Source organism: Rattus norvegicus, chromosome 18 (assembly GCF_036323735.1).
Source record: "Rattus norvegicus strain BN/NHsdMcwi chromosome 18, GRCr8, whole genome shotgun sequence".
Classification (NCBI taxonomy): Eukaryota; Metazoa; Chordata; class Mammalia; order Rodentia; family Muridae; genus Rattus; species Rattus norvegicus.
In genome coordinates this window covers 53,814,876-53,841,974 of record NC_086036.1, presented here as the reverse complement: position 1 = coordinate 53,841,974, position 27,099 = coordinate 53,814,876, and the positions used below count along the sequence as shown (strand labels likewise).

The 27,099-nt window shown below is 41.2% G+C and overlaps 1 protein-coding gene across 1 annotated transcript in view; it reads left to right on the top strand.

The window, feature by feature from the left end:
* Fbn2 (fibrillin 2) overlaps positions 1-27,099 on the top strand; it is a 205,796-nt gene that overhangs the window by 60,018 nt on the left and 118,679 nt on the right. Inside the window, exon 7 of the mRNA NM_031826.2 lies at positions 4,665-4,790. Coding sequence (NP_114014.2) covers positions 4,665-4,790 — 126 coding nt within the window. The remainder of the gene's footprint in view (positions 1-4,664; positions 4,791-27,099) is intronic.

Here is a 27,099-nt window from a genome sequence, read left to right as displayed (position 1 = left end):
GGTCCCACTGAAGAGGAAAACAGTGTACTGAGACAATCCTTAACCTCAGATCATCACAATAACAGACAGTGGCAGGAAAAGAAACTTAGAAAAGCAGGGGCTAAAAGAGAAAAAAACTTAAGAAAAAGGCATCTGTCCATCTGAGCCCTCTCCCCAAGCAAGCACTTGACCCACTGAGCCATCTCACCAGCCCCCTTCTTTTGCTTTTTAAAATAAGGAAATCCCTCACCTTGATTTGCATTTCTCTCAAATAACTCACTCATAGAACAAAACACAGCGAGGCCAATGGTCTTGTGCTAACCGACCTTTCGGAGGATAATCTGTTTTTTTTTGTACTTGGATGCAATTTCCTTAGTCTCTGTATAGAAAGGTTTGAGCACATGGGGCTGAATGAGGAAGACAAGAAATGAAATGGAACATGAATGGCTCTAATAGAAGTTTGAGTGATGCCTGACAGAGACTGAGGGAAGGTGTGAGAATGGGAAACACATGTGATGATGACGATGACTATGAGGACTACCGGATGATAATAGTAATATAGTAATAGTAATAATAGTAGCATTGGGGCTGGATATACGGTTCAGCAAGTAACAATACTGTTACTCAGTAACAACTCTTTAGAACTCAGGATTCCGTTCCCAGCACCTACCTGTAACTCCAGGTCTAGGGGAGACAGCTCCCTCTGCTGGCCTCAATAGGCACTGCATAAACATGGTACACCTTCATGCGAGCAAAACACTCATAAAAATTAAAATGAATTGAGTCTATTTGGTGACCAAAAAAAGTTAAACATTATTGAATATAATTGTTTCCTTGTCCTTGGTCCCTATGCCTATAAATGAGCCCTCATTTTTGTCTATACAAAATATACTATGTCTATACTGACTGCATTTGTCCATATATGGGCAAGAACTTAAAATGTGCCACCGAATGGTAGTTTTTCTACTGAGTTTGTCCTTTTAGGACAAGAGTCCTTGGAGAAGTTGGAGAATGCATTTTCATAAACAATAATTAACATAGCTTTGTTACATTGTTTATAATCTTAGTAGAAGGCACTGAATCGACTGAGTTAGGCTGCTGCTTCAATTTTCCTTAATTGCATATAATCTTTGCATACGGTTTGAATCATCCGACATTTATAGGAATGGATGGGATGAGCATGAATTAACAATGAGCAGAAACACGCGGCACAGTCTGGGTAGTGGACACTGAATTGTTCGGTGTTGCTTGTCTGAGATCTTGAAGATGTCGTTGGGAAGTCTGGGCTCGCCTCTTGTGTTTGCAGACAGTGCTGCTGTGTGCTTCTAAATAGATTATTTCCATTTTGCTTCTTTAATACTTCCCTCTCAGGAACCTCGGGGGTCTAAAAGATACCATGTATCATTCAGTGAGAATGTAATTACTTTTGTATTTTGAAACAAGTTCTCACTCTTAGTTTCTGTTAAAGATGTGGTATTACATTCCTGTCTTAATGAGGCTTTTAGAATCATGAGTGTGAGTTAATTCTGTTACTTGCTTTTCTACATCTATAGAATGATGTTGCCTCCTATTCTTTAATTTGTTAATATGATGAACTATACTAATTAATACTGTGATCTACTTTTAGGAAAACCTTTAAATTACTGGGATAAACTGACTCTGGTCCTGTTACATTGATTTTTGTTGTATATTAATAAGTTTGACTCATGAAAACTTTCTGTGTTTCAGAGAGAGACTATCAAATTCCATTCTTTTTATTCCTGTATTTCTTTCGGGAATGCCTTGGTCTGGCCTTGATGTCAGAGTTATGCTTTCTTAGTTACATCAACAGGACAATGTCCATCTTTTTTGCTGTAAGAATCGGAATGAAATTTCTGCCATCTTTTCCTTTAAATCTTTCATAAGCTTCAGTGGTGCAGTGGGATGAGGTATTCTTGTGTAAATATAATCAAACTGTGAATGAAATTACTTTAACATATTATGTTTTCTTTTTCTGTATCAGAGCTCTCTCTGCATGTATGCCTGCATGCAAGGGCAGCCAGTGCTCTTAACCGCAGAGCCATCTCTCCAGCCCTTTACTTTGTTCTCAATATCTGTTTGTTTTTGAGTGAGCCTAGGCATTTGTAACTTTCAACAGACTTGTATATTTTACCTTAATTTTTGAATTTCTATTATTCACACTTTACGTCTTTTCTCATCTTCGTTGACTATTTGGCGATGTGTTTATTGTCAGTACTTACATTACTAAGTTTTCCTTATATCTGTGATTAATATTGATGAGATAACATCAATTGTACTTATATTTCCAGAAGGCCAGATTTCAGAGTGATTACCTCTCTGGTTTTTTGTTTGTTTGTTTGTTTGTCTTGTTGGGTTTTGTTTTTGTTTTATTTTGGGTTTTGGCCTTGTGCTTTATTATATTCTCTTACTTCTACTGAGTTCACATTTACTTAGTGCTTTTAAAATTTGTGAATATGGAAGCTTAGGTCATTGGCTATGAAGTTTACTCTTTGCAGTTGAAACATTTTACTGCTCCGCCTTTAGTTCTAGGTACCAGTTTAGCTACCGCTCACAAGCTTTATTGGATATATTTTAATTATATAATTAAAAACGTGTTCAAGTTTTGATTTCTGTTTTGATCCATGTATTTTTACAGAATATATTATTAAATTCCAATATCTGACCTTTGTCTGCTTTTAGCTTAACTTTTGTGCTGACATAGCTTATTTTCTATGGTTTACACAAACACACAAACACACACACACACACACACACACACCCCTGAGAATCTAGGGATGGAACACACAATCTTTTGCATGCAAAGCACGCTACCCACCAGATTTGTGAATGCAATCCCCCCTTCATATGTATAATTCTATGTAATAAGCCTTTCCACATGACCTTCACTAGAGAGGGTATTCTGTGTGTATTTGAGAAGAAAGTCTGTTCCACTGAGGTGTGTGATGGGTACAGATGGGTGAGGAGCTTGAACGAAAACCAAGTCCTGTATCTCCTGTGAGACCTTCAGTCCATTCATTTTATTTTTTCCAAAGAGACACGTGTGAAAATTTTCATTCCAGTTGTAGGATTGTTGTCTTCATTTCTCATTCTGTCTGCTGAGGTTCCATTTTCTCTGGGTGTTTAATGTCTCATAGGACACGTGCCTGATTAGCATTGAGTTGAACGTCTAAATGAACTGAATCCTTGGTCATTAGAAAACGTCAGTTTTTCAATCCTCAGTGGCCTTTCTCATGGCAAGCCCTTACATTTGCCGCGGGAGACTTCTTGTCACCAGATATTGTTTGATTTACCTTAGGCTCCTTCCGTTCTAAGTCGTCAAAGTGGCTTTCTTGTGAACAGCATATAATTGAGACGCTGTGTTTCAAAATAAAATATCACAATCTCAGCCTTTTAGATTAGATTGTTACGCCCTTCGAATTTCATGTAAACGTGAACATTATCATGCTGAAATCTGTGTTTCACTTTCCCCGCTTGTTCTGCTTTCCTTTCCATACTTCCCCTTCCCTGCTTCTATAGGGTTGACGGTGTTTGCTCAGCTTTTATTTCTGGTGGATTGTGTGCTGCGCTGTGGTTCACTCTATAGTGTTCTCTATACTGTTCGGCAGTGCGTTGGGTTGTTTTCTTTTTGTTTATTTATTATAACCTACAAAATACTTTTATTCACTACTTTTGTTTACAGTCAACAATTATCTCTTAAACTTACCAAAATAAGAGAAACACTTTATATTCCTCCACACACTTACTATTTCGAGTGCCTTTTATTTTGAGTTTAGGTTTTAACACCCATCTCACTTTCACCTGAAGAAATTCATCTGACATTTCTTAGAAACTCTCGCATTTTATCTGTTGCTAACTTTCATTTTTACTTCGTGAATGTCCCCATGACAATATTAAAGCTTTAACATTTGTTCCTAAATGGGTGAGGTCAACACACAGTGTAAGATTCAGGAGCTCTTGGCCATCTAAAACTGAGGCTTTAAATGGGAGGTCACTAACCACAGTGCGATACTGTTTAGGGGATATACATTCATAGATTTCAAGCGAGAAAATAATAACTCTAAAAAACTTAGTAGCAAGTAACTGAAGCGATAAGAGCGAAAGTCGTGTACTTTTGCTATTGTTTGGTTAAGGGAAGTTAAGAGATGACATAGTAGTAGCAAAAAGTGGAACAGTTGTAGCAGGAAAGAGGGAAGACCAAGTGTTCATGACTTACGGACGTGGAGCATGGAGTGCTCTTTACAGCAGGGGTATGTATGCCCTGTCCAAGACTTCTGTCCTAGATCAACCGCAGAGAGATCAAGTGGCTTTGAATCCTCAAGGTCCTTAGTCACTGAGCTCCATTAGGAAGCACATTGGGGGCATTCACTTTATGTGGAGAAGATAGGAATGAACTCAGTGCCAGAACCAGGAGAGCACACAGTAGGAGCACACAGTAAGAAGCACTCTGTAACTAAGCAGCAGATTGTCCACAGGCCAGCACAGGTGGGTCCCCAGCAGGCATCTTTCTCCAGAGGAAAGCATCAGGGTTAAGCTGATAACAAGCATGGAGGGTCCACTTTCCTCGCCCTGGTGTCCTGAGGGCATGTTCCCTTGCACATAAGACACCCACTAAGGCATGTCTGGAAATCAGTTTTGTTTATGTTTAAAATGTCTTCTCCTTGCAGATGTTGACGAATGCCAGGCGATTCCAGGATTGTGCCAGGGCGGAAACTGTATCAACACAGTGGGCTCTTTTGAATGCAGATGCCCTGCTGGCCACAAGCAGAGTGAAACCACACAGAAATGTGAAGGTGAGAGGGTGTGTGTGGGTGTGAGCCCCGCAGAGGGGCACAAGCCTGGTCCAGGGGCACAAGCCTGGTCCAGGGGCACAAGCCTGGTCCAGGGGCACAAGCCTGGTGCTGAATTTGAATTTGAAAAATAAGATGCATCTGGAATGGTTAAAACTAATGAACATAATCACGATTCTTCATCTTAATATGAAAATGAAGGTGCACCCCTTAACATTTGGTGCTAGAACCATATGTTGTAGCCGTAAAGGATTTGACCTGAACGAAGACAAGGTTAGTCTCACTGCCTACAAGGCGGGGAGAGTCAGTTAACCTCTGGTAATTTTCATTTCGTCTGTGAATTCATTTCAGTATGAGTACATTTATTGTTCTAACTTATCTGTGAACAAAGTCTGTGTCCTTATTACAAAACTTCTAGATGCATGTAGCTTCAAGGATCATGTTTGTTTAGAATGCTTTTTAGCAGTACTGAAACTTTTTCAGCCATTACTCTACTGTGATCAATTTATTTTATCACAGGTAAATTTGTAGTGTGTGTGGTGTGTGGTGTGTGTGTGTGTGTGTGTGTGTGTGTGTGTGTGTGTGTGTGGTGTGTGTGTGGTATGTGTATGTGTTGTGTGTATGTTGTGAGTGTGGTATGTGTATGTGTTGTGTGTGTTGTGTGTATGTTGTGTGTGTGTTGTGTGTGTGTGTATGTGTATGTGTTGTGTGTATGTTGTGTGTGTGTGTGGTATGTGTGTGTGTTGTGTGTATGTTGTGTGTGTGTTGTGTGTGTGGTATGTGTGTGTGTTGTGTGTATGTTGTGTGTGTGGTATGTGTGTGTGTTGTGTGTATGTTGTGTGTGTGTATGTTGTGTGTGTTGTGTGTATGTTGTGAGTGTGTGTGTGTATGTTGTGTGTGTGGTATGTGTATGTGTTGTGTTGTGTGTATGTTGTGAGTGTGTGTGTGTGTTGTGTGTGTGGTATGTGTTGTGTGTGTTGTGTGTATGTTGTGAGTGTGTGTGTGTGTATGTTGTGTGTATGTTGTGAGTGTGTGTGTGTGGTATGTGTATGTGTTGTGTGTATGTTGTGTGTGTGTGTGGTATGTGTATGTGTTGTGTGTATGTTGTGTGTGTGTGTGGTATGTGTATGTGTTGTGTGTATGTTGTGTGTGTGGTATGTGTATGTGTGTGTGTATGTTGTGAGTGTGTGTGTGTGTGGTATGTGTATGTGTTGTGTGTATGTTGTGTGTGTGGTATGTGTATGTGTGTGTGTATGTTGTGAGTGTGTGTGTGTGTGGTATGTGTATGTGTTGTGTGTATGTTGTGTGTGTGGTATGTGTATGTGTTGTGTGTGTTGTGTGTATGTTGTGTGTGTGTGTGTGTTGTGTGTGTGTGGTATGTGTGTATGTGTTGTGTGTATGTTGTGAGTGTGTGTGTGTGTGTGGTATGTGTATGTGTTGTGTGTGTGTGTTGTGTATGTGTTCTGTGTATGTTGTGTGTGTGGTATGTGTATGTGTTGTGTATGTGTTGTGTGTGTGTGTTGTGTGTGTGTGGTATGTGTATGTGTTGTGTGTATGTTGTGTGTGTGGTATGTGTATGTGTTGTGTGTGTTGTGTGTATGTTGTGTGTATGTTGTGTGTGTGTGTATGTTGTGTGTGTGTGTGGTATGTGTATGTGTTGTGTGTATGTTGTGAGTGTGTGTGTGTGGTATGTGTATGTGTTGTGTGTATGTGTTGTGTGTATGTTGTGTGTGTGTGTGATGTGTGTATGTTGTGTGTGTGTGTGTGCGTGTGTGCGTGCTCCTGTGTGAGGTGAGGAGTAGCATACTGACCCCTTGCTGTATATACACCATGGTATGTGTGTTGTGAGTGTGTGTGTGAGGTGAGGAGTAGCATACTGACCCCTTGCTGTATATACACCATGGTATGTGTGTGTGATGTGTGTGTGGTTGTGTAAGTGTGTGATGTGTATGTGATGTGTGCGTGTGTGCGTGCTCCTGTGTGAGGTGAGGAGTAGCATACTGACCCCTTGCTGTATATACACCATGGTATGTGTGTTGTGAGTGTGTGTGTGAGGTGAGGAGTAGCATACTGACCCCTTGCTGTATATACACCATGGTATGTGTGGGTAGGTTAGCTTCAGGTGTCTGCCCTCATCTTCCGTCTTATTTGAGGCAAGTCTCTTGAACTCCTATCTCTACCGTCTCTGCACGGGGGTGGGATGGGGGGACTTACAGAAATGCTAGCACATCAGCCTTTAGACGGATTCTGAAGATCTGAACTTAGGTTCCATGCTTATACAACAGGCCTTTTATCCCCTGAGGCACCATGTAGCCCAAAGGTCATACCTAAAGACTGCACCATGTAACTTATTCTAGTTGGCTGTGGAAGAGCATCCTCGTTTACTCTAGTTCGGAGTCCCCCATTCTTCTTTTATCATAGGCAGGCGTTAGTTATTTCATGGTGGTCAGTTACAAAGCAGCATGCCCATCTACGTAGACAAGAAAATGGGAAGATGAAAAACCTAGTATTTAATTGCACAAGGTCAATGGGAGTCTAAGCACTGTGAGGAAGTAAGAGGTAGTGTGTGGAGATCGAGGCTCGCACGAGCAAGGATGCGCCATGAGCACATCCCCAATCCATGAGTTGTTGGGTAGCATCAGCCTCTGCTTTCCATGTTCCTCTGCTGTTTACAGTCGGCCTGAACTCATCTCTACAGTCTGACCATTTCACACCATTGCCAGACAATCTCACACTCCTCACAGCAGGGAGGTGAGGAAGATGTCGTTGATTACCTCGAGGAACGAATATGTTTTCTCTGACACTGTTTTTTTTTAATAAAATCCAAGTGATTTTTGCTACTTTGATACAATTATTAGTCATCAGTCTACTTGCAGTGAAAAGGTGGAGAAAAATACTTGCACAGTGAAGGACACGGGATTCTGAATTAGCACAGGAAGTGAATCAAACATTAAATGGTCTGCAGAAATGGTGCTTCTATTCCAAAATCCTCCTAGGTTTTTGGAGGCATTTATACTATCGATTTTATTCTTCATTCCCCTCTACTTTTAACTTCTGGAATAAACTCCAAGCTCTATCCAAGCATGGGGGAAGAGAAGCCAGCCTTTGATTGTAGGTGAGAAGGCACAGCCACCGACTGATTCTAGTGGTTGTGACGTTTCCGTTACACATCAAACAATGAGTTTCTTCTTAGTCGAAAATGGAAGAAGTCTTTTCTCCATCAATTTCATCAAAAGAGCATGCAGAGCCAAGGCACAGCTCAGAGGAAGACAGGGCCACTCTTTATTCTTGCTCTCCTCGTTCTCTGGGAACGGGAGTTATTGATAGAATGTAGGCACCACCCAGAGCCCTGAATCCAGTCGCGTCTTGGCTTACTTCCTGCCGAGGCAGCCAACTCCATTTAAACATTGCCCAGAGAGAATTATATGATTTAGTATTTGTGATTTGTGGGAATGGTGGAATTGGAACAAGGGCTGATTAAGGCTCAAAACCTAAAGGCCCTGTGAAAGCTTTACTTGTTTATAAAGCGTATTTATTTAGATGTCTTAAAAGTAGCTATTATCAATTTTCTTTGGGTAATACTGTTCCTGTATACAAAAGAGCAAGCAGTATTTTTTTTAAATTATTTAATTCAATCAGTATCAAAATGTACCTTGAAATACCAGAGCTGTGGCTATACCCAATGTCAGGTTTTGAAGCGTACTCCCTTTAATACAGTGCTGTCATAAGTTTAAATTTGATGGATGTTTCAAATAAGAATGCAACCACAGCATTTACCCTTGTCTATCAAAACGTGGGTCTTTAAATTTCGGTGTTAAAAATGTAAAGTGGAGGATTAGCAGATTTATTTTTCTAATAAAATTTTTCCTGTTTTTTTACTACATGAAGTCCCATGCTTTTGTTCATGCAAAAGAAACCTCTCACTTTTTAAGTTCCTTTGTCAAATCAAATCTACGAGGACACAGCATTCTTGGGTCTGAGTCACTGGGGAGATGGAATTCTTACTAGGAAACTGCAACTGGAGGCTGGTGGTTTTCGACAACTGTGATGTGACTGTTGCTTTCAAATGCTTGAATAAGATTCCCAAGGACAGAAATTCTTCCTTCTCCACTACTCTGTTCCAGATCTAAGACTTATTTCTAATATATCAGATTCCTGACCAATAAATGTTGATGAGCAGGATCCAAAGTTCAAAAACTAGGTGAACTGTGAAACCAGAATAAGGAAGTCTTTGGAAAGAGGAAACTCATCCAAGCAGATTGTTTTTTCTTCATTAGACCAGTTTTCATTTCCCTCTAAAAGTGCATAATTAATTATTTGTGTGTTTGTGTGTGTGTGTGTGTGTGTGTGTGTGTGTGTGAGTGTGTGTTTGGAGACTTTATGCTACCATATAGCTCTGGTTGCCTGCAACTCACGGTGTAGCCCAGGCTGGCTTTAAACCTGTGACAATCTTCCTGCCTCTACTTTCAGAGTCTGGATTTACTGGACTGCGCCACCATGCCCACCTCCATTTGAAAAAAATAATTTCATTTTTGTTGTCTGTGCCACTGTTAGTCCAAGTAGGACATTAAATGTGGCATGCTACTTTTCCCTCCTCTGCCATTGTCCCTTTGTGTTGACCTATTGCTCTGAGATTAGGGAACCTTTGCCTTTTTTGAAGTAGAAAGATGTCTGCTCACTTCTCAGAACACCATCCTTCCATTCTAAAAGGCTTGATCTCCTAAGTTATATGCGTTTATGCATGAATGGCTTATGGGGTAACTCAAGGAGAGGACAGAGCTCATCTCTTTAATGTTTGGAACCTGTGCCTTGGTGTCTTCATGGAGGCTGTTGTGTGTTGTGTGCTGGTCTGGTAGGTTCTGCTAAAGGATAGGCTTCCCCTCTCATGCTCAATATAGACTACAGCTCAAGCCCTAAATTCTCAGCCCGAATCTGGAAGTAGTATGTGTGTGTGTATATGTGTATGTATGTATGTATGCATATATGTATATATGTATGTATGTATATTGTATATATGTATGTATATGTGCATTATGTGTGTATATATGTATGTATATGTGTATTATGTATATATGTGTATGTATATGTGTATATATGCATGTATATACATATGTATATATGTATATATGAATGTATGTATGTTATGTATATGTATGTATGTATATATGAATGTATGTATGTATTATGTATTTGTCCGTGTGTGTATAAAGAAGATCATCTCTCCCTTCTCTTTGGTTAGGAGCCCAGTTCCATAAAATCCCTCATGAAGGCAGCTACAACCATGTCTTAGTTCTCCTGAGCGAGCTTGCCTCTAAAACCCAATGTCCTAGTTCCGTCAGACAGCAGGCAAATGATTCTTCAGTGGAGTAAATGATTCCTTCACATCCAAAAGGGAGGTTGGCTCAGCCACTTACCTCAGACATTCATTAATATAAATATCTGTGTGGCTTAAATGAAGACGAGGCACTGAGGACTAAGCACCTCCGTGCGGCACGATGCTCACCATTGGGCTGCCCAGCTTTCTTCCTTCTGCAGCCATGTCATGTTGGCTTGCCTTGCCCTGCACATGAATAGAAACAAGCGGGTGCCCAATGTCCTTGCTTGTCCCCTCTCTTCCCTTCTGTATCTTCTCTAACATTCCTGAGCCATTTATTCTGCCTTGGTGTGTTGTGCGGGCAGGAAAGCTGTGTTGAGATTTTTCCTTTCTAGTGATTTGTGTGTGTGTGTGTGTGTGTGTGTGTGTGTGTGTGTGTGTGTGTGTGTCAGATGCCCGTTTTAAACTATTCTGAAGAGTGTTTGGCCTCGGCCTATTTTTACAGCATTTTGTCATTTGGGGTCTGAAGATAACAAATGTGCTTATTTATGCTTGTGAAACCCCCAATACATTTTGGCATAGTCTTTTTGCTGCAATTACAACTCTGCTTTAATAAACCTGGGGAGAGAAATTCTTCACAATAGGATTAAAATTATTTGCTTTTACTCAGATTTCCAAAAGTAAATTAATTTTAAAATAAATAATAAATGCCCCACCTATGTGTCAGGGGGAAGCCCATATATGAAGTGGTTAGTAGGGGAAGACGGTTGTTAGCAAGGGCAGACAATGAAAACTTAGAGGTCAGCAACACAAAAGTAATGAAAACCAACATCTTCTAAATCCTTTGGAAAGCTTAGAACTTTGAAGATGAAATGGATGCATTCCCTTTATTGAAGAAGGAAGTTGGCACTGCCATATCCAAACCTATTTCTTGATCTCATAATAAATAATACTTAATCCCCCTGTCTCCTAGTTCACTGTGTTTTAAGTGGCTCTGTTATTTTTTTCATGCCTGAGTCTGCCAGCAGACTATATCCACCAATAATAATGTCTGGTGTTCACCAGGAACTTACTATAACTTTTGGAGATACTGAGAAAATAAGATAACCCAGTTTACAGAGGTTGTTGTTCTGGATTATCACAACAGATGGGGAAACTGACTGACTAACACTAATCTACTTAACAGCTGAAAAGACCTCTGTGGGAGGGCCTGGGGACTCTCTCCAGGTAAAGAATAAAAAGGGACATTACAGAGAGCTAGCTGGTCGACCTTCATTTTCACAGGAAGCTCTCCCATATCATCGATGGTGATAGATATTTGTAACCTCTATCTCTCTGGCTCCCGATGAGTCACCATTCCCGCTCTTTCCTCAGACTTGTCATCTGAAGGATGTGACACATCTAGTGTCCCTGTACTTTTCAGGAAACTGGCTCACAAGAGTTTATAAAATGCTGTCATGAAATTTTATTCGTGATTGGACAGTCATGAAGATGCTGCTGTTTGAGCAAAGGTCTGAGGGTGTGAAGGAATGAAACATGGCTGAGGGGGAAGGAAAACGCCTGGTATGTGCCTACTTCTTTAGGACGCTTACTTCCTCCTGAAATGTGTTCTGCTGCCTCCCTGACTGGCACATTTGGATACACAGCTAGTGGGTCTTCTGTCACATTCTATATTCATTAAAATGTGGTTTATTCTGTGCCGCTGCACTGAACTAATCTGGTCATCAAGACTGTAGACTTTAGTAGATCTAGGAAAGCGAGAGTCCGGGGTAAGGGAGTAGAACTGAAATAATTCCCTTGTTCATGGAAGGACTCTACAGAAGTCGTTCTAGAGTGGGGATGTACTCAACTGTTCCTATGGAAGAATAAGATGAAAACTTAAAAGTCAAGCATGAGTGGATGCGGTGACAATGGCTTTCCCAACATTAGGAAGGCAGAGAAAAGCTAGCCCTTCTGAATACTAAAGCATGACAAAAATATCTAAAATATTTACTACAGCATTTGTATCATCAGCTTTCTGGTCTGAGAAACAGAACTCAAGGACTATTTTTTTTTAGTCAGAAAACATCTCTGAAAGATTCTCCCCAAAGGCAGAGAACTCTCAAACCCTGAAAGATGGTTATTTTTTCTTTTTATACACCTCTGGCATCTTTGTCTCTATATAAGATGACTTATGTTCCAATGAGATGTGAGGAGTGAGTAGGAGAGGGAGGAAGGAAATGGGTTACAGGAGAGATCTGGTAGAGTCACACATCACTCAAGCACACTGACCAACAGGTGACTGTTTCCTTTCCTCCTCCTCCTCCTCTTCTTCCTCCTCTTCCTCCTCCTCTTCTTCCTCCTCTTCCTCCTCCTCTTCCTCCTCCTCTTCCTCCTCCTCTTCCTCCTCTTCCTCCTCCTCCTCCTCCTCTTCCTCCTCTTCCTCCTCCTCTTCCTCCTCTTCCTCCTCCTCCTCTTCCTCCTCCTCTTCCTCCTCCTCTTCCTCCTCCTCTTCCTCCTCTTCCTCCTCCTCCTCCTCCTCTTCCTCCTCTTCCTCCTCCTCTTCCTCCTCTTCCTCCTCCTCCTCTTCCTCCTCCTCCTCCTCCTCTTCCTCCTCTTCCTCTTCCTCCTCCTCCTCCTCCTCCTCCTCCTCCTCCTCCTCCTCCTCCTCCTCCTCCTCCTCCTCCTCCTCCTCCTCTTCTTCTTCTTCTTCTTCTTCTTCTTCTTCTTCTCCTTCTTCTTGATTGTCAGGGGCCTAGCATGCACCAAAGACATTCAACAGAAAGTCGAGCAAAATAATGCATATATATAATATGTAATTAATAAGGAAGGTGACTGAGCACACAATGAATAGTGTTGAGAAAAGAGGATATCAAATTTAAAAAAGATTGGATGAGACGTTACACCTCATACCAGTGGTTCTCAGTCTTCCTAATGCTGTGACCCTTTCACACAGCCCCTCATGTTGTGCTGATCCCAACCATAAAATTATTTTCACTGCTACTTAATAACTGTAATTTTGCTACTATTATGAATGGTAACGTTAATATGTATGCTTACCGATGGTCTTAAGCAAAGCCTGTGAAAAGGTCTTTGAACCACCCGCCCAACGGAATCACATCTCATAGGTTTAAAACCATTGCCTTATAGCAAGATAGACCTTTAATATTAGTATCAATTAAGACACATGATATCCAAAGTCATCATGAAAGATTTTTTGTGTAGTCTTCAGACAAAGAAGACATATTCCCATGTTTTGCCAAACCTGAAGTTATAGAGGAATAGATTGGTAAATTCAACTTGTAAAGTAAATTCAACTAGTAAATTCAGCAGTAAAGACGCCCTCCACAAAAAGTACCACTTTTGCCAGAATCATTAATTCAGAAGTTTAATTTTTGCGTTGTTGTTTTTCTAGCATGGGCATAGAGACTGAAACCAAAGACACCCAGATCCTTGCTCAGGGAAAAACTGTACTAGAGACAAAGAAGAGACGAGAAGCTTATAAACCTCTGTAGCTAAACATGATCAAATCAACAGGAAAAAAGCAGAGTTTATAAAATGCTGTCATGAAATTTTATTCGTGATTGAACAGTCATGAAGATGCTGCTGTTTGAGCAAAGGTCTGAGGGTGTGAAGGAATGAAACATGGCTGAGGGGGAAGGAAAACGCCTGGTATGTGCCATCCTTGGCAGTGGCCGTTGTCCAACAGAGGCCAGGGCATACCAGGAGTTTGGAGGAGACATCAGGAGATCTGTGCCCTTGGGAAAGTGAGCAAGAAGGAGCAGGGAGCCTTCATCACGAAGTGATTCAGTCTCACTGAAGCCTATGAAGCATTCAGATTCCTGTGAAAACTGTCCAGAGTCATTCCTCACGGGTTAGCAGCAGCGAATTTCCTACAGCAGCAGGTGGTCCGTGGCTCAGGATGGATGTGTCTGAACCAGCCGATCAGAGGGGTCGTCTGGTGAGGTTCATCTGTGAGATTTGTAGGCTACACAGTTAGCCATCTTGATCTTTTTTCATTTTCCACAGGAAGTACTAGAAAATAACTATATTATGTTTGTGACTCCAGCATTTCATTGTGAAAGTCAAAGTATGCACTTTATAGGCTGAGCCTGAAGAGTGACCGTTCCACACTGATATATCCAGTTACATAATCCCCTTTTCATGTTTACACAAATGGTGTTTACATCACACAGTAGATATACAGCTGCTCTTTGAAGTGCTGGAGATTGAAAACAGGGCCTTGCTCACTCTGAGCATGTGTTGTAATTCCCATGTGTGCCCCCTAGCTGTGTACCCTACTTGAAAAATCAAAGAACTTAACTGGTATGAGAAATTTCAAAATAAAGCAGAACTAAGAAAATACAATTAAGAAACATTCTTTATAGAAATTTTACGTAGTATGTGTGTTATTAGTGGATGAGCATAGACATTCCGGTAAGTCCTTTTCTTTCTAGAAAGTAAGAAAAGCACAGAGGTAGATCACCACTCATGACATCATACTGCTGCAATAAGAACGTAGCACTAAATTCACTTTCACTTGAGACTGTTTATAGAGAAGATAAAAATAAATTACTCTTAAATGTATCATTAGAGTGTTGAGGACAGCCCCACTTCTTTGGTTTTCTTACAGTGTCTTGCCAAAATGCTTTACGAAATATCAAAGTTTTACATCCCATATACTAATGAGAACAGGCGCACACCAGTGCTGAATTCCTGAAACGTCGCCAAGTCCAAATGGTTATAGTTCATTTAACGTTGGAATGTCCTGACTTTCGTGTTCAAGCTTTTATCCAACCTTAAAGGGAGGCTTTCCATTCATCTTCTCTGCATTGGGACTTTCAAGGAACTTGAGAAAGGTGGGGGAATGGGAGCAAAGGAAGACTGAGAGTCTACTGGAATATGGTTCTGGGGCCGAGTGCTCACTAAGTATGAGTTTGATCCCCAGAGCTGGGAGTAGGAATAAAAACCAAGAAAGATGCCAGAAGGCAATTTAACAGGGCTCCACTCCACTCTTAGAGGCCTCGTCTCACAGATGAGCGGCTTTCACCCTATTGAATCTTCAGCATTTTAAAGTAATAAATAGTAATTGGTTCGATTTGTCCTGAAGTCCATGTTCTAAAAGTAATCTCGTTTCCCATGTGTCTTAAGTTTGGATTAAGGAAGGGTAACAGCATATTTTCACCCTGAATAAAATGATTGAAGGTGTGTGTGCAGTTAATAACTATTGATAAGTGTGGCTGTGTTGTCTAAGAAAACCATTTTGGAATATAGATCAAAAACTAAAGCTCACGTTGTTTGACTATGTTACCAGTATCCTTTATGTATTTAAGTGGAAATCATTTCCAGAGTGTTGTCACAATGCTGCAAACATCATGGTGGCATTGTTTCTTGCTGCCAATACTTCATGCCTGAGTTACTACAAACCAGTGTCTAGGAAGATCCAGCACTGAGTTCAGGCAACGGGGAACCATTTATGGTATCGCTCAATAGAAGCCTTTAAAAAAAACACTATTGCGAACACAAAACTGTGAGAAAGTTCCACTAGCGTCCATTTAAACTAATGTACAAAGAGCATTTTTCAAATGCACTTTCCTAGACTGACAGCAATAGAAAAGGGGGGATCAAGAAATTAGATAGATAGATAGATAGATAGATAGATAGATAGATAGATAGATAGATAGATAGATAGATATTTTTGCTGATACACAGATACAGATTAATATAGTATGGATGATAGAGATACAGATGTGTAGATCCATAAATAGATAATGATAGGTAGATGACGATGATGATAGTTGATAGATGATAGATACATTGGATAAATAGATGATAGACAAACAGACAGTCAGACAGATAGATAGATGATAGATACATAATAGGTTGATAGATAATAGATTAATAAACAGATGGATGGATGGATGGATGGATGGATGGATGGATGGATGGATGGATGGATGGATGGATGGCTGGATACTGCAGCATAACCCTGAAGTGGCATAGGACACTGATGTGAAGGTATAGACTAAACTGTTTCCACACAGCTCCTGGTGTTGTCCACCATCCTAGAAGAACATCCTTCCCTTCCATTATTTCTGTGATTATTACCCCTCTCCATCTTTTCACATAAACTTTTGGGATTGTTGACAGTCATTCCCTAGTGTCTCCCTTCTCTGCTAACTTCCAGGCTCTTTTGCTCCCTCACACACTTATGTCAGACCCCTGAACTCAGTTCCTTCGATAAATCACTCTTGCCAAGTCTTGTGTGTGCACTTTCCCTCCACCTCAGTTACCTCTGCACTCCTCTCTCAGTGTCCCCTCGAGATCTCTGTTGGTCCCATTCTGAGTGCCAGGCACTATTCAAGCTCTCCCACCATCTTGTCCTCAGATCTAGTACTGTTCTTTGGGTCACCACTGCTAACTCCCAGAGTCCTTCATTTTGGCTCAGCTCATCACTCTGATATGCTATTTCTGGTCAAGGGAAGTGTTTGATCTTGTATTCTGAAACCAGACAGATCCTTTCTCTTTGGTCATCAGAAGTTTTGCTGTCAGCGTCGTGTGCTTAGAATCAAGACAAGGGAGCAGAATGCTTTACTAGACCTGAGTAGAAGTCATCTGCATGTGTAACTAACTGTCAACACAGGTGACTTCTGAGCACACCACATGTTTTCTCCACATCCTCAGTTTCTATCTTCCCTGTTTTTGGTAAAATGTCTATCAGTTTTTGCAAAGTTACCCTCACTCCTCACTTAACCCCATTCCCTGTCCGTGCAGCTTTGAACTCCTGCTGCCACTAGCCATTAACTCAAGCCACCGATGTGATGCAACTAAAGCCATCCCAAAGGTCACAATAGTCTCCTGACTGACTCTCAGTCACCACTCACCACATCGTTCCCTGTAGACTTCCTTCTATGGGTAGATTGTCCTCAAAGCTGATGTGTAGCGGCTACCCCAAGATGCTCCCTGCCTATGGTTGACTTTCCTTTTGTGGAATTGTGTTCTCTCCAGTGCCTGGTAGCATTATCCGTAGTGTGCATGACTCAAAATTGTAGGAGCTGAACATTCAACAGGCATCAGAAAGTCAAGTCGTCAGAGACACTGTCTCATGCTCAAACTCTTTGTCTCCTGTCAGTAATGGTTAAAAACACCGACTCCAGCTGAAGCAAAGCAAAAGCTGCAATTTTTAAGTTAAGGAAGCTAGAAAGATGACGGCAGCTCCTGGGGCAGCAGGGGACTTGAAAAGTGTGTGGCTGAGCTGTCAGGCTCTTTTTACAGAAAGGTAGAACATTTTCCTTCTTGCTTCTACTGTGATCTCCTTTCTCTATATATAATTTCCACTGCACTGATGGCCTCATCTGCCTAGATTCTTGACTGACAACCACTTTCCAAAACTTAGCTGTTTCACTGTAACTCAGAGTTAATGAAGAGACCATGGGTTTCCTCCTCCAATGCCATTGCTGGTTTACTAATTCCAGGTCACTAACAACACTTGCTGTGTCTTCCTCTTACCCTTCCTTCTTGCTTTCATGATATTGCATTGTCCTTTTCTCTTGGAATCTTGATCTCATCAGCTGACGCTTGATGGCGTCTACTGCCCCCGTCATCATTATTAACTCCTTCCTGTCTTATTTACCAGCACATGCAGGTCTTCTTCATCAACAGGGAACCCTGTTCAGCCTCTACCTCACTTTCCAAGATCCAGTTGCCCCATCTTTGCTCTGAAACAGGGACAGCAAAGTGTTCTAGGTCTTTCTCTTTACCTTTTCTGTTTTATTTTCTATTACCTCAGCTCACAGGAAAGCTCATTCCTCACACAATGGGCTCCCTCCATGGTTTGGAACTCACTATTTCTTACCTGGAAAACACTTCTTGTTCCTCTATAGGTGAATGTTTGTCATAATCTTTAAGGTCCTTTATCAGATGCTATGACTTCCAAGTACTCATTCTGAGAGTCAAAACTGAATCGAGTGAGAATTCTGTTTTAACACAGTGTTGTATTTCAGGGTGATCAGGCATCTTGTGATTTGTTTTATATCCATCCTCTTAGCAGATTGCAAATTCCTGATAGTTACAGACCATGCATGATTAGTTCTTGGTATGTGACGAATCAAAGGCTTCTAATCACCAGTAACTTCTTGAATCTGTAAATGAACAGCACGTGTCTAATCGATGCTTCGTTGTTTAAAGAATTAGAAGGCTTCTTAAAAGGATCATTTTAATTATTACTTTTTTAACTCCAAACAAATTGCTTGAAATATTTTGCCTTTTAAGGAGAAAAAGGACCAAGAAGCTGGAGATTCTGTGTTTGTTTAAACACCCACCTCATTCAACTTTTTCCCACAAAACATAGATGCTGTTTTGATCACTAAAACTAATATCTGTGAATTAGAGTTGAAGGCTCAACAGTGATCATTTAGAAGTGATACAACCGCTTTTCCTGACTTTCTATGTTTTTGCTGTATGGGGAAAACTCACAAGATTCTAGGGATTGTATTTTTCAAATGTCTCATAAATACATTGAGAGAAAATAATCCTGTGCCAGCCCTCTGGCTGGTCTTGAGAAATGAATGTGTCATCTTTTATTGATATAGAGCCATGTAATGACTAACATTTCATTCTACACAGATAAAGTTTAGAGAGTTGAATTCAGTATAGAATGGCATGAAAAAAATCAATTTCTCTTAGCAAGACAGGGATGCAATTGGCAAAAACATTGATTTGGAAAAATCTCATTTGTTTAAAATCAAGAACTAAGAAGGCAAGGTCCCGTGTGAAAATAACTCGGCATCATTGTCGGTAGCAGATTTTCCACAGACGGGCGGTTACACTTCACTGTCAGTTAAGATCTGTCCTGAGAATGTAAACTTGGCTCAGCATCTTTAAATGAATCCACATAGAATATCAGAGCAGATTAAAGACCATGATCTCTACAAAAGATGTGGGGGAAAACATGGAAAACAACAGAAACCAAACTTGCTAGTGTCACTTCCTGGTCAAAAACATCTTCACATTAGGCATTTCTTGAAAAGACTTCCACTCCCCTGACCAAGTGCCTCTGTGTAAAACAGCTGACAAGCTTCTTAAATAATAAAAGCGTGTTTCTCCAACGGCAGGAACAAAACAGAGTATGCTGCCCCCATTTCTACTCAGGCGTAGTGGAGGTGGTAGCCAGGGCAAGTAGGTAAGAAAAGAAATAGAGGGAATTAACTAGAAGATGAACACTACAGCAGTCTCTCCTTCATTTCAAGGGATAAATCCCAGACGTCCCCATGGATACCTGAAACTGTTGTTAGTGTTTGTCTATTTCTGTCTCTCTGATTGTCTAGATATCTATCTCTTTAAATATGCATATATAGTGCTTTTTGTTCATATATATGAATATATGCATATTTGTGGTAAAGTTTAACTTACACATGAGACATGTTAATTAGGTGCAGTAATCACATTAGCACAATTTTAAGAAACTTAGGGAATTCTTGAAAGCAGGAAACATCAAGGGGACAAGGCAGGAGAATATATTCAGTGTGGAGGTGCTCAGTAATGGCGTGTTTGAACCCAAAGTAAGACACAAGTTTTTATCACTACTCAAAATGAATACAATAGTCTGTTCTCCATTTAATATTTTAGACTGAGCATGGCGAACTGAAATCACAGAATGTTGAGTCATGTATAAGAGGGAGCTGTAAGCAAGTCATATCAGAAACATAGATATATGTGCGTATTTCCACAGTGGAAGAATGTATTGATACATTTACGAAGTACAGAGGTTTCAAAGCCGACCATCTGCCTAACTATCCTGTTTTCCTCAGTAATCTGGTTGAGAAGAACACATTCCTTTATTCCAATTTTAGTTACTAATTTTAACTCTTATATCAGAGCTCACCTCTCTCTCTCTCTCTCTCTCTCTCTCTCTCTCTCTCTCTCACACACACACACACACACACATATTATTTGTGTCTGTCTACTGTCTGTGTGTCTGAGTGTTTTTATATGGGATATAAAATGGATAAAAGGATAAAAAGATAAAAAAGGAAAAAAAGAAGAGTTTTCAGAGATTTCAGAAGTAGGCTGATAAAAGGGCAAACAGAGTCTATGTTGCTATAATAACAAGCCCAAACCAGCTACAGGTAAAAAGGGAAGGCCTGGCTACTAACCAAAATGAACAGATGTATGGGCAGCAGGTTCAGAGGAGCACACAGGAGGATGAACAGAAGGCAATTCAGTAGGTTGAGTCAACAACGGGGATTAGCTGAGGAATAGCAAGGAGTTCTCTGCCCGTTGACCCTTGATGCACATACATGACGACAGGTCAGTGGTTGAAGGGTCATTGACATCACCATCTTAATGGTGAATGTTTACCTCTTCATGCGGTCCGCATGAGGGAGTTTAATGAATCCCTCTCATGAGTCCACTGTACCAGATAAATTCTTGACCCCGGTCTCCCTGATATGGTTTCAGTATGCTCCTGTTTACCATGACATATTAATAAGGTGACAGGAATTAGTCATGCATCCGTCTGTACTGCGTGGGTGGTGCCGGATAGGTGGCGGTGGTGTGTGAACATACCCAGGCCAATGTGATGTCCCATCCTCAGGATGTAGTCAGAAGCTGCTTGTGAGAGGGAGTGTTTTAGGATGAGGTACAAAGTGAAAACCAGTGTTTACATCGTGAATAGTTTAGAGCAGGACACAGCCTGGTCTCCATATGGCGAATGCTGTGTCTGTGTTGTGGATGATGTGCTGAGCCGCTAAGATACCACCCAAATGCAGTGAGATGTCCCCTCAGGAGCCTGCAGTATACTCTAAGAAGATATGAGTTGGGTAAGCTGGTTCGTCATTGCTGCAGCTCGTCCTCAATACACAAAACAAATGCTATGTACACTGACAGTGAGCATTCTGAAATTGAAACTAAGAGAATCCCATTAATAATAAGGTCCAAAAGAATGGAATGCTTTGGAATAAATTTGAAAGGGATCAAAAATTAACATACTGAAAACTATAAAATATTGTTGAACTAAAGTCTAAATGGAAATATATTCTACTTTTATCAATTGGGAGGCTTAATCTTGCCAAAGTGTAAGGAGAAGCCAAAGAGTACACTGGGAAAGGAACCACAAAGCCCACCCCAGTGACACACCTCCTCAAGAAGACCACACCTCCTCCAAGAAGACCACACCTCCTCCAAGAAGACCACACCTCCTCCAAGAAGACCACACCTCCTCCAAGAAGACCACACCTCCTGCTCTTTCCCAAGTAGTTTCACTTACTGGGTACCAAGTATTCAAACATATGAGACTAGAGAGGCTATTCTCATTCATAGCACCACAAAACTCAATAATGAAATGTTTTTTTAAATAGGCAAAGGAATTAAATACATTTTTCTTCAAAGAAGATACACAAAAGGCCTAGAAGCAGAAAATGAAAATATCAACAGGACATCGTTAGGGAAATGCAAACCACACAGCAGTTTGATAGCCCTCCACCTCTATTTTTAAAAATAACCCTCCCCCAAATACTTGCAACAAACAAACAAACAAGAGAGAGTAACAAAAGTAGCTGAAGCTAGGAGAAGTCGGAGCTGGGAGAAGCCGGAGTTACGAGAAGCCAGAGCGCTCATACACTGTTAGTGGGAGTATAAAGTGTCACTGCCGCTTGGCAGACAGTTCCAACTCCTTAGGTTTCATGGGGATGACAGGTTTGTGTCCATTGGCACCCAAATATAAACCACCCACACATCCACAATGGGTGATAAGGTTCGTAGTGTATTCAGGGACCCCCAAGGAGCAAGATGGGGTAATACAACACAACACAGCATGGAGAAGCTTGGCAAATGTCAGGCTGCATGGAAGCCTCCTGTCACAAGAGACCACGCTTTATCACCTCATTTGATGGACTGTGCGGAAGAGCTGGTTGGGTAGCCACAGAGTCTAGATTAGTGGTTTCCTGAGGCTTACCGGAGGCCATGGAGAATGATTAATTGTGGCGTGGAATTAGTTGGGGGGGGTGTGAAGGCGTCATAAAATTAGGCTGTAGTGATGGTTGCCCAGTCCTGCACTGTATTTTAAAAGAGACACAGTAGAACTTAGTGAGCTGGGTGTGTGAAATGTACAGTATAGGAGTCGTTTCTCAGTTAAGGGGCCCCTACACAACTCAGAGCGCAGGTCATGTAGGCTGTGCTCTCAGAATCTAGGTAGGAGAAAGCTAGCATGAGTATTCCATTCGCAATTCATTTTATCACACCAGCATTGCCGTATTCTGACATAAAACAGAAAGAAAGAAAGAAAGAGAGAGAGAGAGAGAGAGAGAGAGGAAGGAAGGAAGGAAGGAAGGAAGGAAGGAAGGAAGAAAGAAAGAAAGAGAGAGAAACCCACATCAGTTGATTGTAAGTCACATTTCAGCTCACGGACTTACCTACTATACACTCCTATACATTAAGAAATAGAAATTTAATATATAACAAAAACAATTGCATATCAGAAAAGCTCTGCAGATTGCACCTACTATAACAGGCCGTTGGCACTGGTGGGAAAGAACTATTCCAACAGTACTTTATAAACGAAATCACTTACTTTGTTCGCACTAAGTTTTCTGGAGCGGGTGCTGACAGGGGCTTTTGAAGATGCTGTGTCTGTTACAGCAGAGCATCACCAGGACAGCGTTCTCAGGAGTTGGTGGAGATCACTCCACTCACTAAGTTAGCACCATATCCTGCTAAGAGTAGGACCTACAAGAACGTGACGTTCTGTGGCTTGTCAATAAGAAAGCCATCCGATGGTCTTCTTTAGACCCCGTTTTCTTTTCCAGAATCCCTGTGTTCAGATTCATCAATCCCCCCCATACACTGTGAGGTTCCTCTTACTTCCCATTTCCTGGGCTCTTCCTCTGGTCTCTGTCCTCTCACTTCCTGGTCTCTTCTTCCTGGTCCATCTCTTGATGAATTTTCCTTTAGATATGGACGGCTCACACAGCCTCTTCTCTAAATTCATCTCTGTTTCTCCTTGTTTAACTCCCACCAACTGTCACACCTAATACGAGCTGTATGCTTTATCAACCATAAAACTATTCATCCAGAACTTAGCTCTCCGCCGAACTCCATACCCAGAATTTGAGTGTGTAGTTCATTAGTCTACTTCCCTCCCACCAGACTCTCCTTCGGTTTGGCTCCCCGTTCCCCGTGTCCTGCTCCTCTCTTAATCATTCTACGCCATCTGTCTGTCATCCAAGGTTGATGTCTAACACATCTTCTCAGTGACAAAATTCTGTTGTTTTGTCTTCTTTCCTTCTTGACTTGTTTTCTTCTCCAGCAACCCTGACTTCAGGCGTCCTGCAATATGGTTCCTTCATGTAACACTCTTGTTTTATCTAAAACCTTTCTTAGAAAGTAGACCAACGCTCTATAAATGATGCTGAAGGGCTTGCCCTGTGTCTTCCTAACTATGCCATCTACACCAAGTTTCCCAGCCATCCATGCTAACGTGAGTCCCGGTTGTCAACAGTACAGTGTTTCAGACTCACCCACACTCTTCTACTTCCTGTTATGTATTGGTCTAAACTTAGTTGTGTGGAGGACCCCAGGCTTATGCTGGTGAAGATGCTCCTCAGACTAAGGAAGGATTCAGGTATTGTCTGTGAGACGATTCGAGACGTTAGGATGAGAGGGAAGATTTATGGGGGCTTTCTTGGAAAGTGTTTCTTCCTCTTAAGAGGGCAGACATCCTGGAGAGAGTCTGTGCTTTACTGGATGGCCTAGTCAGCCACACTCACTGTAGCCCGCTTGACCCCAGTAGGGAAGCAGACGGGAGATCTGTCAGAAAACAGAAAGGTTCTCCCCAGGTGTTCAGATCTGTAACTAACTGCCCCCAAGCTTCTCCATTTTCTGAAAACTTTTCAGGAAACAGAATTTAGTAAAGGAAAATGGGGTATTTCCAGTTTAGCCAAGCCAGGGGAAGAATCTAATTTTTCTCTGTACCCTGCCCATATCAATTTGAGAACCTTAGGATTCATAGTAAAGTAACACAAAGATCAGACTGTTTAGACAGCTGGGTGTGTAGCAGTTTAATCTGTTTTGTTTTTTGGTTTTTTGGTTTTTTTTTTTTGTAGAGTGCAGGGGAATGATCATCTTGACCCCGTCCATTCTCAGCATGTCATCTTGCTTCTCCTATATTTGTACAAGGTTAATAGGGTGAATAATAGAACATCAGCCCAGGTGTCTTGTGACCCCAACAGGAGACACTGACCTAACAAATCCCGAGGTCCATGTTACCTGGACTTTCAGCCACGATGCTGTAAATCTCTGGCTTGTGTTTAGATCAGTCTTTCTGAGATTTGAAAAGTAAAGCTCCCAGCTCGCTTTAAAAGTTCAAAATGTTCAAGATGTGGGGGGAGCATAATAGATGTGTGGAAATGATCTTAACTTTTCTTTTGAATTGGACCTGCCACCTTCAAACACACTTGCTTAAACAAACTTTAGTGTGTGATGTTCATTGTTATAGACTTTCTTCCAAATCTGATGATAATACAGAGTCCTGAAGAAATGACATAAGAGAACTCAGTTCATGTAGCCCACTGATCATAAATGTTAATGCTAGATTTTATTAGATAAACACATACTCTTATACTGAAAAGCACAATGTCTGGATCCTTACGTTTCTGTGGTCAGTTGCTTGCTTGCTTGCTTGCTTGCTTGACTTCTTGTTTTCACCTATCTCTATAATTCTTAAAATTTGGGGAGTAATTTGCTTAAAATAGGTTTTTTTAAAAAAATCATCATTTTACAGAACCCTCAGCCTCATAACAGAATGATTATGGCATGAATCTATTTAAAACCCTATCTTTTAAGGTTTCTATCTCATTTTAAACACAGACTGTAAATAATTAATATTTTAACAAAAGCCATCAAAACTGAATGCCATTGGATGCTGGTTAGTTTGTATCAAGTTAGTGAAAAATTGGAGCCAACTGGGAAGACGATTATTTGTTTGAGGAACTGCCACCATCAGATTGGCCCATGGGGAAGTCTGCAGGGCATTTTCTTAATTGACAGATGTGAGGAAGTCCAGTCCACTCTGAGTGGGCAGATATTTTAGGTGACAGAAAAAGACACACTGAGCAAGCCATGAGGAGAAAGCCAGTAACAGTGTTCCTCTTCATGGCCTAAGTATATTAGTGACCAACTCTGAGTCACTGACAGTGCATTGATTACACACTAAGGACAGAAAAGCATGTCCGCTAGGAGTCGTCCAACCAAGATCAAGTACAGATTTAGATTCTCTACTTCATGCTCCCTGAGTCTTCTGCCTCTTGTCAGTTTGCCCTGTGAATCTGAATCCTTGCCTGCATCTGTACCTGTATCTGTCCATGTGTCTGTCTCTCCCAAAGGGCTTGGCTCTGTCTTTATTGAACTGTACAGAAAGCATCCCATGGGGGAGGAATGGCATAATTTACAGAAACCTTTAACAAAGCTTGACAAGGGATTAAGTCACTGGCTCCAACTGATCCCAACTGGTCCCAAGTGACCCAGATAACAAGCATCATTGTTTATCGACCAATATCCATGCATGGTTGCTTTCGACCTTTATGGTTTATTTTCAGAAGTTATTCACAGCTTCTGTATTTACTGATTTCAACAAATGATGCCCACGAATTATTTGGGCCCGGGCATGGAAGAACATATTACTCATGATTACAGATATGTATTAGCTTAGGTTGTAAACGTTGTTTACAGAACAAACCCAAGGCAAGTAAGATTGACTGTTACATTGTTCTCTTAAAAGCAGGCTAAGCAAACTATTGGGGTAGATGTTAAGATAGCCATCTTAAACCTGAGGTGACCTCTAGGTCTGTTATTAACTTTGGATGTGAGGTCCAGCAATGGTTCCGGTTTCTTAAAATATAAGAAATGTTTTGTAATATTGCTTTAATCCCCTCTCCAACATGACGTCAGCTTCAGTTCCTATCTCTAGGTTCCTTCCTTGAGTTTCTCTCTTGGTTTGCCTCAATGATGGGATATATATAGCTGTATATATACAAAGAAGCAATCTCTTTCCTTTGTTCTTAGTCAGAAATATTGTATTTGTCTCTATCCCAGATATTTATTCCAAAATTACCTCCCCTCAAATGTCAAACATCTTTCCCTTTTTGGTTTTGGACAAACTTGTACTTTATTAGAAAATGCTTGCAAGTGGAATTTCATGTTCAGATGAAGGTCACGAGATCTTAGAATTTCATTAATCCTAAACTACACAAGCTCTTGAATTGTTGGTATTTTTGGACAATGAAGGGGAATGTAGACGCAGGGTTTTGCCTGCCCTTTGTGCTGCCTGCCTTACATCACGCTATTCTCGGTTTAGTCTCCCTTGGGGAGAGGTGATTTTTCACAGTCTTGTTGACTACAGTCTCTCTGCTCCTTCATCTCTGTGCCCGTCTCCGTTGTCTGACAGCACCACAGAGCAGGAAGATGGCAGCTCGGGATGCGACAGGTCCTAATTTGCACACATGGTTTCATTTTGCTGGGTGAAGGCTGATGGGAGAGCTATTACCACATTACACATTTGCTCCTCATTTGTGCGGGCAATTCTTGTTAGGATTCTGGTCCCTTGGGGGATTGCTAGGTGTGGATTTGTGCCCCTGTCCTTCAGCAGCTATCGAATCTCAGATGAAGATGGTGTTTTAGAGGACGTCTGAACGTTAGCCTTCTTTTCGAAGAACGTAAGGAGGAGATAGCAAAACCCCCAGTTGCTTCTTGGTGCAACCGATTTGCCTGGATATGTGTCGAAATCAATGGGTAAAACGTAAATGAGTGGACCCATAGAGGGATAGCAAAAGGAGACGTCTAACTTTGTGTGCTAGTATTTAAGACTGAATTGTTTGTTTCTAGTAGCTTCCATTTCGTAGTTTTAACTACTTTCTGATCAAGGACTTCATACTCCCATATGACATCTTTGATCAGATGTTCACACACTTTCCCCTCCAGTTCTTGCTCTTCCTCCCCATTTCTCCCCCAATTGCTCTGTTTTCAAGC